Raw genomic sequence first — 12,500 nt, 5'->3', positions numbered from 1 at the left:
CATGACATCGCAAGATCGCCAAAGGATTTTTTTTCAGGGGTAGACAAATCAGCCCCATTTTATCAAAGGGAAGGTGCAGGTGGAGATAATTCAAGGGAAGACAACTCTGTCTTACCTACAAACATTACGGCCCCCTTTATTCACTCTCGCGATGAATGGACCAGCAACAAGGGTACCATTCTAGAATGGCACCCCTGTACTTGCGCAGGGTTAGAATTCCAACTTGGACCCGGTCCATTCTAGAATGGAACCGGATTCTAACTTCGCGCAGAACAGCTATATAATAAGCATTTAAATGTGAAGGTGTTAAAATTACCCATGATCTGAGCTGTTCACATATATATATGAATTGCACAAATGGGTCAAGCTCGGTTGCCCTACTCTGTACTGTACACATTATGTCACTGCACTTGGTGGTCTTTGTGTGCTAGCTAACTGGGAACCTAAGCCTGCAAATTAGATTATTTGGATAGCCTGAACTTCCACTTCTTAAAAAGATAATCTTAAAACTTCACTCTCAACATAAACCACCAAGTACAATTTGGTTAAATATGTTTTGCTGTGGCATTATGTTCATTGATGAAAAAATAGCAAGAAAGATCACACTGTAAGCATGCAAGAACCCTCGTGAGTAAATTCTATCTCCTTCTCTGCAAGTGTCTCGTGCTGTGTGCATGATCTTACCTGACTCCTTTCCTTCCTTCTACATCAAAAACCAACCCGTAACTGATGTGGATGGGAAACAAAATTTCTCTCTTTCCTCTCTATCTCCCTCCCTCTTTCTTATGGTGCGCAATTTTGGACAGACATTGAGAAAAGCTCCATAAAAATACCAGTCTCGAGCAACAAAAGCAATCTTACAATTTCATTCAAGATTGCAACTATTACAAACCAGAGGTACTACAGATCTCTCCAACGTTCTTATGTTTTCTCAAATCTACAACAGATGTACACGTCAGATTTCGCGCAATATGTTTTCTTCAGCCAATGAAGGCACAGCTTGTTGTCTCGGTTTGATTATAAGGGGAAGTAAGTCATATGTAACTTCCGTTCCGTCTAGAGCAACGTGGGTTTTTGTGTGCCAAAATCCGTGCCGTTTTGCAAAATAACAGCCGTAGCAACGTCTAATTCGTATAAATCTGTCAGTGTCCGATAGTTTAATGTCTGCTTGATTTTATCATAGCCGTTGTTTTGCTTTGCTAAGCTGTGTATGACAGGAATGCAAAGTTTGCCGACGAGGTCGAGAGACTCAGTATCATACCTTGTATAAACCAAGAGAAAAGACCCCCCGTCCATCACAAGTGACAGCCAAGACATAGGCCCCGCCCACCTCGTGACGAGTGCCTGTGGTATTATCCACGGTAACCTTCCCAGAACTAAATGGAGCTGACTTTCTGTGCAATCCACAAATCATCTAATGTGTTTAATACTCTGATTAATCAGAGCTCACTGTACACACACACACACACACACACACACACACACACGCACGCACGCACGCACAGACACACACACACCACACACACACATACACACACACACACACACACGCACGCACTGCACACACACACAGACACACACACACACGCGCACGCACGCACGCACACACACACATACACACACACTCTTACACACGCACGCACACACACACTGGGTTGAGCTGAACTAAACTATATTTCAAAAGGGTAAAATAATTCAGTTAAGGCTGGATGCCTTTTTGTCCAGTCGCTTCTTATAAAGTAAAAACCCCACACAGATTGCTAGAAAAGATTAAAAATTTACGAAATAACACAGTCAACACCAAATGAAAATCACAATAACATATCATACTATAGAGCATTCCGTTGAAGTCAAAGTTTGAGTACAATAACAAAGAACGGAACCAGGAACATTACAAAGAGCGACAACAAGAACACACCCAACAACCAAGAAACAAAAAAACAGGTATGAAGTTGGTCTAGGTTGGGAGATATTTCCATTTTTTTCATTTTCATTTCATTTCTCATTACTTTATTGTCCCATCGCTGGGAAATTGATCGGGTCGCTTCCTCCCATGGCCCAGTGGAAAGCTAGCAGCAACGGAGTCGCGCTACCCAGGTGTCTGCGTGTTTAGGTGTATTCAGCCACCTGCACTTATGGCAGAATAACCAAGGTCTTTTACGTGCCATTGTGATGACACGGGGGTGGGACATGGCTTCCGTCTCTGGGTCTGCACATAAAGTTGACCCGTACGTGTCCGTCCCGGCCCGAATTCGAACCTGCGACCTTTCGATCACAAGTCCAGTGCTCTACCAACTGAGCTACCGGGCCCCCATGAGTATAATGAAGACCATAATAAATTATGTGAACATGCTTACTGGCAAAAGTGGAACTGAACATGCCCCTAACGTTAACGAAGATAACCTGATAAATTGAGAAGATAACCACTTCAGCATTTAGTCTCGCTTATGTTTTAAATCAATTCGAAACAGGTGTTTTTACAAATGCAACAACTGTGTGTGTTATTTTCAAGGCTGTTTATTCATAATGAGCTGGCTTACAAAAAACAATCTTCATACGTGGCAAATCCAAGTAGAGATTGGGTTTGAGCTTCAGATGAAACGTGGGTCGTCATAATAAAAGCCAATCAGACAGTTTGTTTGATATGTGAAACCATTGCTACTATAAACATCCACACTGAAAGACCCAATCAAGGATGATAATTACCGCGACTACTTATCGTCGATAAAGATGAAACGGAAGATGATATATCCCCCCCCCCCCCCCCCACCCCACCCCCCCCCGGACCGACACAGAAAAACTAGGCTGACCACAAGCACCATACATCTTAAAAATGTTGATTAAAACACCCACTCAATGGAAGAAAAGGACAAATGTATGACTTGATATTTGTTGACGCTTTACTACCATACACACAAAAATCAAAAAATCAATGTTTGTAAAAATGGCTCAAAGAATACTAAGCTAAATGAATGGGCTGAATTCATCATGCACTCTACACAGGAGCTTGTATCAAAGCGGCGGTCGAGAGAAGTATCCTACTCCTTTAGTAGAACTAGCAGTAACGCTCAAGTGGAGATAAAAGAGTAGGATACTTCCATCGACACGCGCCGGCTTTGACACAAGCTCCTGTGGTACTATACTACTGCAGTATATATATGTTGTAGTCAGATTTTGCTGTTTTTGTGTAACGTTTATGTGTTATGGAAAGTTCCCCCAAATCCACAAGGATCCCCTGATTTGTCATGCATAAAACTGAATAAAAAACATTCAATAAAAAAAAGCTACGTACTGGCTGAATAAATGTAAGATAATAAACGTCATACAAGTACTGTGCATACGTACACACTCATACACACACGCACTCTATTTTTCACTCCAACTGTCTAGTCAGTTTGTTAAACGCAAACAAGCCGAATGTTTCAGTTCTTCAAGCTCTACTGAGGTAAAACAGTTAGTTTGACTCCTTTGTCTTGAACCTTATCGTTACGTCCACTCATCGTTTCGTTAGTTTGTGGGGTTACTTTCGATGACAGCCTCATCCTGATTAACCTTTTGGACATATTCTGTTGTTGTTGGGCCCTCCACTCGCGAGCTTTGGACCGTTCCCTCTCAAAAGTTTCAACTGATCCTCTGACCTTTTGAAGACGAGGAGCAAGCTGAGATTGTTTGGTTATACTGCTGTCGTTTTCTGTTGTAGTTTTGGGCGTATGGTCTGTGCATGGAGCTGTTCTGCTGGCGGTGTCTCCGTGGAGTTGAGTCGCAGGAACTTGTCTCGTGTGCTGAGGTCCGTTAACTGTGCTGCTGTCAGAGCCAGCAATTCCTGCGCATGGTATTTCCTTGGTTGCGTTGCTGTCAGCTTCTTCGGCCACTTGAAGTGTGCCAATGCTAGGTGTTTCCTGGGTCCCGTTGCTGTCACTTTCAATCACATCATCTGTTCCATTACTTGGTGTTCTCTTGGCCGTGATGTCAGCTCCAGCATTTCCTGCGCATGTCATTTCCTTGGTTGCATTGCAGTCAGCTTCAGTAACATGAAGTGTTTCTGTGCCCTGTGTCAAACCAACTGTTCCAGAGCATTGTGTTCCCTGGGTTCCGTTGTCGTTAGTTTCAGCCACCTGAAGTGTTCCAATGGTAGGTGTTCCCTGGGTTCTGTTGCTGTCAGTGTCAATCACATCTACTGTTCCATTACTTGGTGTTCTCTTGGCCATGATGTTGTCAGATCCACCCACGTAAACTGTTCCATTGCATGGTGTTCCATTGGTTGTGTTATCAGCTTTAGCCATTGGAACTGTTCCAATGCATGGTGTTCCATTGGTTGTGTTATCAGCTTTAGCCATTGGAACTGTTCCAATGCATGGTGTTCCATCGGTTGTGTTATCAGCTTCAGCCATTGGAACTGTCCCATTGCATTTGGCACTCTCGGTCGTGTTGCTGGCAGATCCAACGGGATGAATTGTTCCATTGAATAATGTGGTTGTCTTACGATCAGTTTCGGCCACGAGCATAATTCCGTTGCACGATTTTATCTCCGCCGTGTACTTGCTGTCGACTTCAATCATATAAACTGTTCCGTTGCAAAGTCCACGTATTCCAGGGTTATCTCCGCCATTTTCTGCTGTTGCTCCGCCTATGACAAAAGGTCTATTAACAAGTCCATTGCTTTTCAAACTTCCTGTAGCTGTTCCGTTTGTGAAAACTGATCCGGGAACCATTCCATTACTTTTCTCATGCCCTTCTGAGTTCATGGGCTGGATTGTCGCTTGTTTCTCCGGGCCAAAAAGAGTCAACATTGCAGGTAAGAAAATAACCGAATTGAGAATTCCAAACAGCAGAACAAAAGACATGATCTTGAAGAAGGTGGAAAAGATGTAGGTCTCTGATGTAGAAAGCAGCAGGACTCCTACCAAGGAGGACAGACCGCCGTTCAGGATAGGGCTGGCGGCGTGGGTGATGGCGTCGATGGCTCTTTCCTTGCGAGTGAAAGAGTTGGACATCAGATAGGCCGAACAGACATGGGCAGAGAAATCCACAGAGAAACCGACACTCATGACGAGATGGATCATGGTGATGGAGGACAAGGTGATGCCCAGGAAGTACATACAAGCAAAAATGTTGCAGATGATCATGAGAATGTTGATCGTGGTGAGCACCACCATGAAGGGATGGGGAAGCAGAAAGCAGCAGACTACCACAATGGCCACCACAGCAAAGCCAACAGTCTGCAGGGTGGCAGGCAGGGTGGCAAGGTACACCTCGAACAGCTCAAAGTCTTTCTGAAAGGCTATGACAGGCAGGGGACTGTTATCTGCCACCTCTCTCATTCGTACCATCAAGTCAGCTTGGTCGTATTGCATCTCAAGGCCGCCCGACAGCACAGAGCACCTGGACGCTAAGATTCTTGTGCTGTTGCGCGGATCGGTTATGATGTCTGCATTAAACACCGGGTTTTGGACAAGAAAAGACTGCAGCTCCTGCGGAAAACTGACGTTCTTGAAAAAGGCTGAGTTCAGAAAAGCGGTGAGCCAGCAGTGTTCAAAGTCAGAGAGAATATTTCCATCCTCCTTGGCTGTCGTAATGAGATCCTCCACTCGCTGCTGGACCTTCCCGTCAGCGTAATCCAACTCTTTGAGGATGTTGAACCCAATGGGAATATGGTCCGGGAAGTACTTGTCCTTGGTGGTGATGAAGTCGTAGTAGTACGACGACTCGAGCACCAGGTCCTTGAATTTCAACCCTTGCTCGATGTTGACCGCCCCGTACACCGATACACCCAAGAGTGCTGCGAAGACAACAAGAACAACGTAAAGAACCGCACGATGTGTCACCAGTTTCGGAATGAAAAATCTGGGCAGCCTCTCGCACAGGCTCTCGTCTTCGCTAGGTTTCTTTGGGGGTTCACCTCCACAAAGATACCTGTAGAATATAGATGCCCTTTCCTGTTTGAGCTCCTGGCGAGGTTTGACAGCACGGCAGGTGAGGAAGTGACGGTGGCTGTAGACACGACGCCCGTGGAGAGAGAGACAGGCGGTGAAGAGCGTCAGGTGGCATAGGTACACACACAGCACAGCCACACCTGAAAATGTACAAATAATCAGGTTTCAATTACATAAAAAAGCACTGTAATACCTGTTTAAAAACATGACTTTGTATGTAGGCATGCCCCTCAAATATACCACACACACACACACACACAAACATAACAAAGAAAGAAAGAAAGAAAGAAAGGAAGAAAGGGGTAAAAAAAAACACACACACACAAACAGACAATGCTGCTTTTGAATGTATCTCTTTAGGCCCCCCCCCCCCCAAAAAAAAAAAGTCTGTTTACGATATCCCGACCGACCCTATTTTTTCGCGCGACCCTAGACCTTCTTTTGGCATTTGGGAAAAAAAAAGTCTGTTTTTTAGCAAAATAACTTAAAAATATGTTTTTTGGGAAGAAAAAAGAAAGAAAAAAAATCCCGACCTACCGACCCTATTTTTGTTTGCCTATGTTACCGTAAACAGACTATTTTGTGTGTGTGGCCTTAAGAGAACAAGTCCGTGGTCAGCACAAGATATCAAACAAACTGAGCCATTGTTAGTTGCCATTAGTCAACCTCCTATTACATGTTCATTGAGAGAAGAGAGACATGCTTTATAAAAATACTGTTATCACTTCGTTCCATGTTACCAACAATCTCTAGATACGTACGTATGGCTGATTGTCTTTGTCTCAAGAGTAATAATAAGTTGGGAAAGATAGAGAAAGAAAGACAAACAGACAGACGGGCGGACAGACAGAGACATAGACAGACAGACAGACAAAGGCACAGACAGAGAGGGACAGACAGAGAGACAAACCGTCAGACATACAGAGAAAGACAGACAGAGTAACGGACAGAGAAAGAGACTGAAAACCGGCATATTTGTAAGTACACCTACCGGCATAGAGGCAGAAGCTGCGCACGCTGAAAAAGACGGAGGAGTATCCGATCATGAAGGCCAGGAAGTCAGTAAGAGAGGTCACTGTCATACCCACTCCAGCGAAAGTCAAGGTGATGCCGATACGAGCAGGAATGGTCAAACCTGGTTTGTCCAAGGTCTCACTCCAAGCGGACATCAACAGAAACATATCGTCCACTCCAATGCCTACGAAAATAGTATTAGAGAGCGAAATGAGTATTGAATTGAGTATTGAATTGTCTTCCTGTAAATCATGTTTTCGTTGTTCTTGCCATTTGTGTTGCCATGTTTGTAATCTCCGCGAAATGGGCCGACGGCCTTTGTTCATTTTTACATTTAGTCAAGTTTTGACTAAATGTTTTAACGTAGAGGGGGGAATCGAGACGAGGGTCGTGGTGTATGTGTGTGTGTGTGTGTGTGTGTGTGTGTGTGTGTGGTGTATGTGTGTGTGTGTGTGTGTGTGTGTGTGTGTAGAGCGATTCAGAGTAAACTACTGGACCGATCTTCCTGAAGTTTTTCATGAGAGTTCCTGGGTATGATATCCCCAGACGTTGTTTTCATTTTTTCGATAACTGTCTTTGATGACGTCATATCCGGCATTTTGTAAAAGTTGAGGCGGCACTGTCACACCCTCATTTTTCAATAAAATTGATTGAAATTTTGGCCAAGCAATCTTCGACGAAGGCCGGACTTTGGTATTGCATTTCAGCTTGGAGGCTTAAAAATTAATTAATGACTTTGGTCATTAAAAATCTGAAAATTGTAATTAATTTTTTTTTATAAAACGATCCAAAATTACGTTTATCGTATTCTTCATCATTTTCTGATTCCAAAAACATATAAATATGTTATATTCGTATTAAAAACAAGCTCTGAAAATTAAAAATATAAAAATTATGATTAAAATTAAATTTCCGATATCGATTTAAAAACAATTTCATCTTATTCCTTGTCCGTTCCTGATTCCAAAAACATATAGATATGATATGTTTGGATTAAAAACACGTTCAGAGAGTTAAAAAGAATAGAGATATAGAAAAGCGTGCTATCCTCCTCAGCGCAACCGCAACCGCGCTTTTCTGGATTGTTAATTTCACTGCCTTTGCCACGAGCGGTGGACAGACGATGCTACGAGTGTACGGTCTTGCGGAAAAAATGCAATGCGTTCAGTTTCATTCTGTGAGTTCGACTGAGCTTGACTAAATGTTGTATTTTCGCCTTACGCGACTTGTTTATTTTAAAATTTCTACTCTCTGATATTAATGTTGTCAGCAGCAAGGTGACGGATTAAGAGTGAAACACAGATGCCCCATGAAGAAAGACAACCCAACTAAACCAAACAGAGCAGTAGAGTTAGCAGCTTTCAATGGATGATGTCCCTTTGATTTTTTCTCTCTCTCTCTCTCTCTCTCTCTCTCTCTCTCTCTCTCTCTCTCTCTCTCTCTCTCTCTCTCTCTCTGTTTCTCTTTATCTCTCTGTTTCTGTGTGTCTCTCTCTCTCACACCCACACACACACATACACACACGCACACACACCCACACACACACAAACACACACACACACTCACAGACGAGGTATTGCACCTCGCTCATAGCGGATTGAAAGTATGTCAAATACACGGCTGAGTAGCCGTGGGTAAGTATACTTCGATACTTCGAAAGTGTACCTTGGCCGGGCTGTCTGCGGAGCATCCGCCTACCGGCTTGCACATCTCGTCTCTACAATGCACTTTGAAAGTGGACTCTAGTCCAGCTGACAGCCTCCGACACTCTAAGCCAATCAAAAACTGCAGAGCGTCTGCAGAGCAACTGACACGCCCCCTTGACGACAATTCCCCCCCCCCCCCCACCCCCTCTCCCCGTTCCACCGTCCGTCCGTTTAAAGCAAAACAAAGTTACTCTTTGTCAGATCATTATATTAGACAGGATCGCCAACTCCGCGCGTGCGCTAGGGCGGCAAGTTGCCGAAATAATTGTGCCGCCCAGTTCGTTTTGTTTACAGGCAAATCAAGAAAAACAAAAACAAGAGTGAGACATGTTTAGCATGAACATATACGTATACTTTTTAAAAGGGATATACCGTTACATTTCTTCTGCTGGGGCAAAACATTTTAATATGCAATGTTTTGTAATGGTTTCCCAGTGAAAAGACGACGCAAGGGAGTTAACTACCGTAACCGCGATTGAATGCACAAACATTTTTTCCTTTTAATTAAATTATGTGTGGTTGCGTGCCAACGCACACAAAAACACCAGTCATAGATGAATGTCTTACTCTTCATATTTAATTGAACTTTTTAAGGTATATGTCATACATGCACCATATCTCGCGAAACGAACTGTGTTGTATATGTGTGTGTTTTTTGTTGTTGTTTTTTAAACACGCACGGTATCGAACAATATTCTCTAGCCCCTAATAGGCAAAGTACCTGTGGGACATGTCACATGAAGCACCATTTATTGATTGAGACTTCAGAGGCATGATTTGAACTATTAGGCCTAAAAAAAAAATAGGTGTGGTTACGGTAACCCGACCTACCCTATTTTTAGGGGCCGACCCTATAACTTTTTATTTTGTAAAAAATTTTTTTTAAAAACCGAGTGCAGAAAACGCAATGAAAGCGAAAGCGCTCGAGTCGCACACTTATTTCCCTGTCAAGTAGGTTTAATTTGTACACATTAGAAAAAAAAGTTAAAAAACAAAAAAAATGATTGCCTACCTTCCTACCCTATTTTGTTTGGCTATGTTACCTTAACCACACCTATTTTTTGTGTGTGTGCTTTAGTTCAGAGTCTTAGCAGTTCTCAGAAAATATCAGTTATCACATGCTTTACTGGGGATGGCCAAATCTCAGAATGTTACTTCGTCAGCTGGGCGGTAAAAATCAAGGGTCTGCCAAACCCGGCAAATGCAGTAGGCAGCCCAGAGATCCCTAAGTACCTCTCCCAAAGATGGTACTTTTCGGCACGATTTACAGTTTCAAGCTGTTAGGACAACTTCTTTGAACATGTGATTTTATAGAGGTTTTTTGGGAAACTGAAAGGTAGCCTCGTCAGGGGACAACTATTCAAACCCATATCCTCATCATCTTGTTTCTCGATTGAGAATAATCATTTATCGATGACTATTATTCATTTCCCTTGTTGGGGTGTACTTGCATGTACTGGTGGTTGATTTCCCAAATGTCCTCTCAGTGATTGAGGCTTATATGAGGCTCAGTGATTATAAATGTCACTGTTTCTTTAACGGGTTTATTCCATTCTTTTATGTGTACTAATGGTACAGGTAGATATGGGGAGTGGTGTAGTTGTTTGTTCAACCCATCTCATTATTTTGTTTCTCCACAAACAGATAATCATTTATGTATGATTTGTAGTGTACCTCATAAGATCTGAGTGTTATAATCACAGTAGCTTTGATAGTGGAGGCTGAGCGTTTCCAATGAAGGTAAACGTATTGTGGAGATCGCTAGTCAAAGCTGTTTTGCCTGTCGGTATGTATGTAAATTTCTATTTGTGTCCCCAGAATAAGTTTCTATTTGGGACATGAAGTGGTTATGCGCTAAGAAAACCTGTCGGTGATGAGAAGGTCATATATATATTGCCCTTGGTTGGGCTGTTGCTCTCCTAATGTGAGGCAGATTAAGTTGAAGTACCTCTCAGTGATTGAGGATTTCGTTGTATGTGTACCTCACAAATTCTGAGGGTTATGATCATAGTAGGGGCTGAGCGTTCCCAATGAAGGTGAACGTATTGTAGAGATCGGTAGTCAAGGCTGTTTTGCCTGTCGGTGATGAGAAGATCGTATATATTGCCCTTGGTTGGGCTGTTGCTCTCTTAATGTGAGGCAGATTGAGTTGAAGCACCTCTCAGTGATTGAGGATTTCGTTGTATGTGTACCTCACAAATTCTGAGGGTTATGATCACAGTATGCTAATTTTCTATTTCTGTCCCTAGAATAAGGATCTATTTGGGACATGAGGTGGTTGTACGCTAAGATGGCAAGTAGTTGACTCTGCGTGTTTAAGTAGATAGTTTCGTCAGAGTTGATCTGAGGTCTTATTGGCGGGTAACAGTTCCCGCTCATGGGTTGGCTGGTTCGTGTAATTAGGGGATAAGTGTGTGTCACTCAACGTCCCTGTGGTTGGGGGTGGCGTCAGCGATTGGTGTAGTGGGGCTCTTAGCCTTAGGCTTGGTGGGCGGAGTTATTGTGGGGGTCACTATTGAGCGCGAAACTGCGTCCCTGCCTGTCCGTTGCGGTTGGGTAACCGTGTTACGTGTCAGTTCTTCCGTGTACTTAGCACTGGTAATCAGTGTAAGATTAAAGTAAACTGCTCCACCCCCCTAGCCAGAGAACAAGTTAGTTGATTCCAAATTGTCCATCGGGCTTTCATTGTCATGATGCTGTCTTCGCTTTGACTGAGTCAAGTTCAACCTGAACAGTTTTAGGACGTCCTCGTTTTCCAGTGAGAACCTTAATTTTGACAGACGGAATTGCTTCGAATCTCTTCGCGCGCGGCATTATCACGTCAAGCTTTTTTCATCACCGGAAATCGCGTCCGGTAATGGCGACGTAAATTCTTGTTTGGAAATTAATAGTAAACGATCGATGAAACAAAAAACGGGATCCGAAAGACACAAAAACTCAAAAGATCAAAATGTAAACTGTATGTTTTGCTAGTTTGGCTTTATTTTCGATTTGGCTCCATTCACTGAGTTATCCGAACGGCGGCAGTGCGGAACCGCAGCATCCATCGCTATGTATAGCTTCAGCGCGGCTACACAGGGGCCTATCATCGCAAAGCAACCCGAAGACTGAGCTACACAGCCTGCTCAGAGTACGTTCTCCGAGTACAAAGTACCCTTCTCACACGGCTGTCCAGCCTGTATTCAAACATACTTTGTAACCGCTATGAGCGAAGTGCAATGGGTGTACATACATACACACACATACACATACACACACATACACACACATACACACACACACACACACACACACACAAATACGCGCATACGCACTAACACACACACACACCTACAAGCAAGCACATACAGAAGCACACAGACAACCACACAAACGCAATATCACTCAAACAAACACTCGCACACACGCACACGCACGCACACACACACACACACACACACACACACACATAGTACACACACACACACTAACTTCCGGCTAACGTGTAAACCGCTTTGAACACACCTTTAACCGTACCCACATTTCCACAGATACAGTAATACCCTCTCAATGTGTGCTTCCCCACACGCTCCTTTAGTATACATGCAACGCCCCCCCCCCCCCAGCCCCCCACCCCCCCCCCACTTCCCCTTTCTCCAGCCCACCCAAACCCCCACAAGTTCCTCTGTCACCTGCCTTGAATGAAACTTGACCTTTATTAGGGTTCAAGGGCGAGGTCGTCGATCACGAGTTTTCTCTCATGTGATGCAAGACTCCCCCCACCCCCCATCCACAGCCCCACACCCCTTACCACCCCAGTCTAACATCCCTTTATTTAGTTGAAACCGGTCCCGAAAGTCTGCTTCTT

At 43.7% G+C, this 12,500-nt stretch overlaps 1 protein-coding gene and 1 long non-coding RNA gene across 2 annotated transcripts in view; both read right to left on the bottom strand.

Annotated features, from left to right (window-relative positions):
* Window positions 1-12,500, bottom strand: part of LOC138967215 (uncharacterized) — a 181,478-nt gene that overhangs the window by 160,955 nt on the left and 8,023 nt on the right. The gene's annotated exons all lie outside the window — the stretch shown is intronic.
* LOC138965886 (patched domain-containing protein 3-like) lies at window positions 2,792-7,126 on the bottom strand. Its single transcript, XM_070337978.1, has 2 exons — window positions 6,925-7,126; window positions 2,792-6,073 (listed from the first exon to the last, which is right to left on the bottom strand). Exons 1-2 carry the CDS (start codon window positions 7,112-7,114, stop codon window positions 3,438-3,440), a joined length of 2,826 nt encoding a protein of 941 aa, XP_070194079.1. The 5' UTR covers window positions 7,115-7,126; the 3' UTR covers window positions 2,792-3,437.

Source organism: Littorina saxatilis, linkage group LG5 (assembly GCF_037325665.1).
Source record: "Littorina saxatilis isolate snail1 linkage group LG5, US_GU_Lsax_2.0, whole genome shotgun sequence".
NCBI lineage: Eukaryota > Metazoa > Mollusca > Gastropoda > Littorinimorpha > Littorinidae > Littorina > Littorina saxatilis.
The sequence above is the reverse complement of the archived record's forward strand: the minus strand, read 5'-3'. Positions and strand labels throughout refer to the sequence as shown.

Excerpts from the sequence above, each read along its gene's own strand:
- LOC138965886 (XM_070337978.1), bottom strand. The coding sequence starts at position 7,114 with ATGTTTCTGTTGATGTCCGCTTGGAGTGAGACCTTGGACAAACCAGGT. Across the intron at positions 6,074-6,924 it reads CAGCTTCTGCCTCTATGCCG|GTGTGGCTGTGCTGTGTGTG; the intron begins GTAGGTGTACTT and ends GTACATTTTCAG.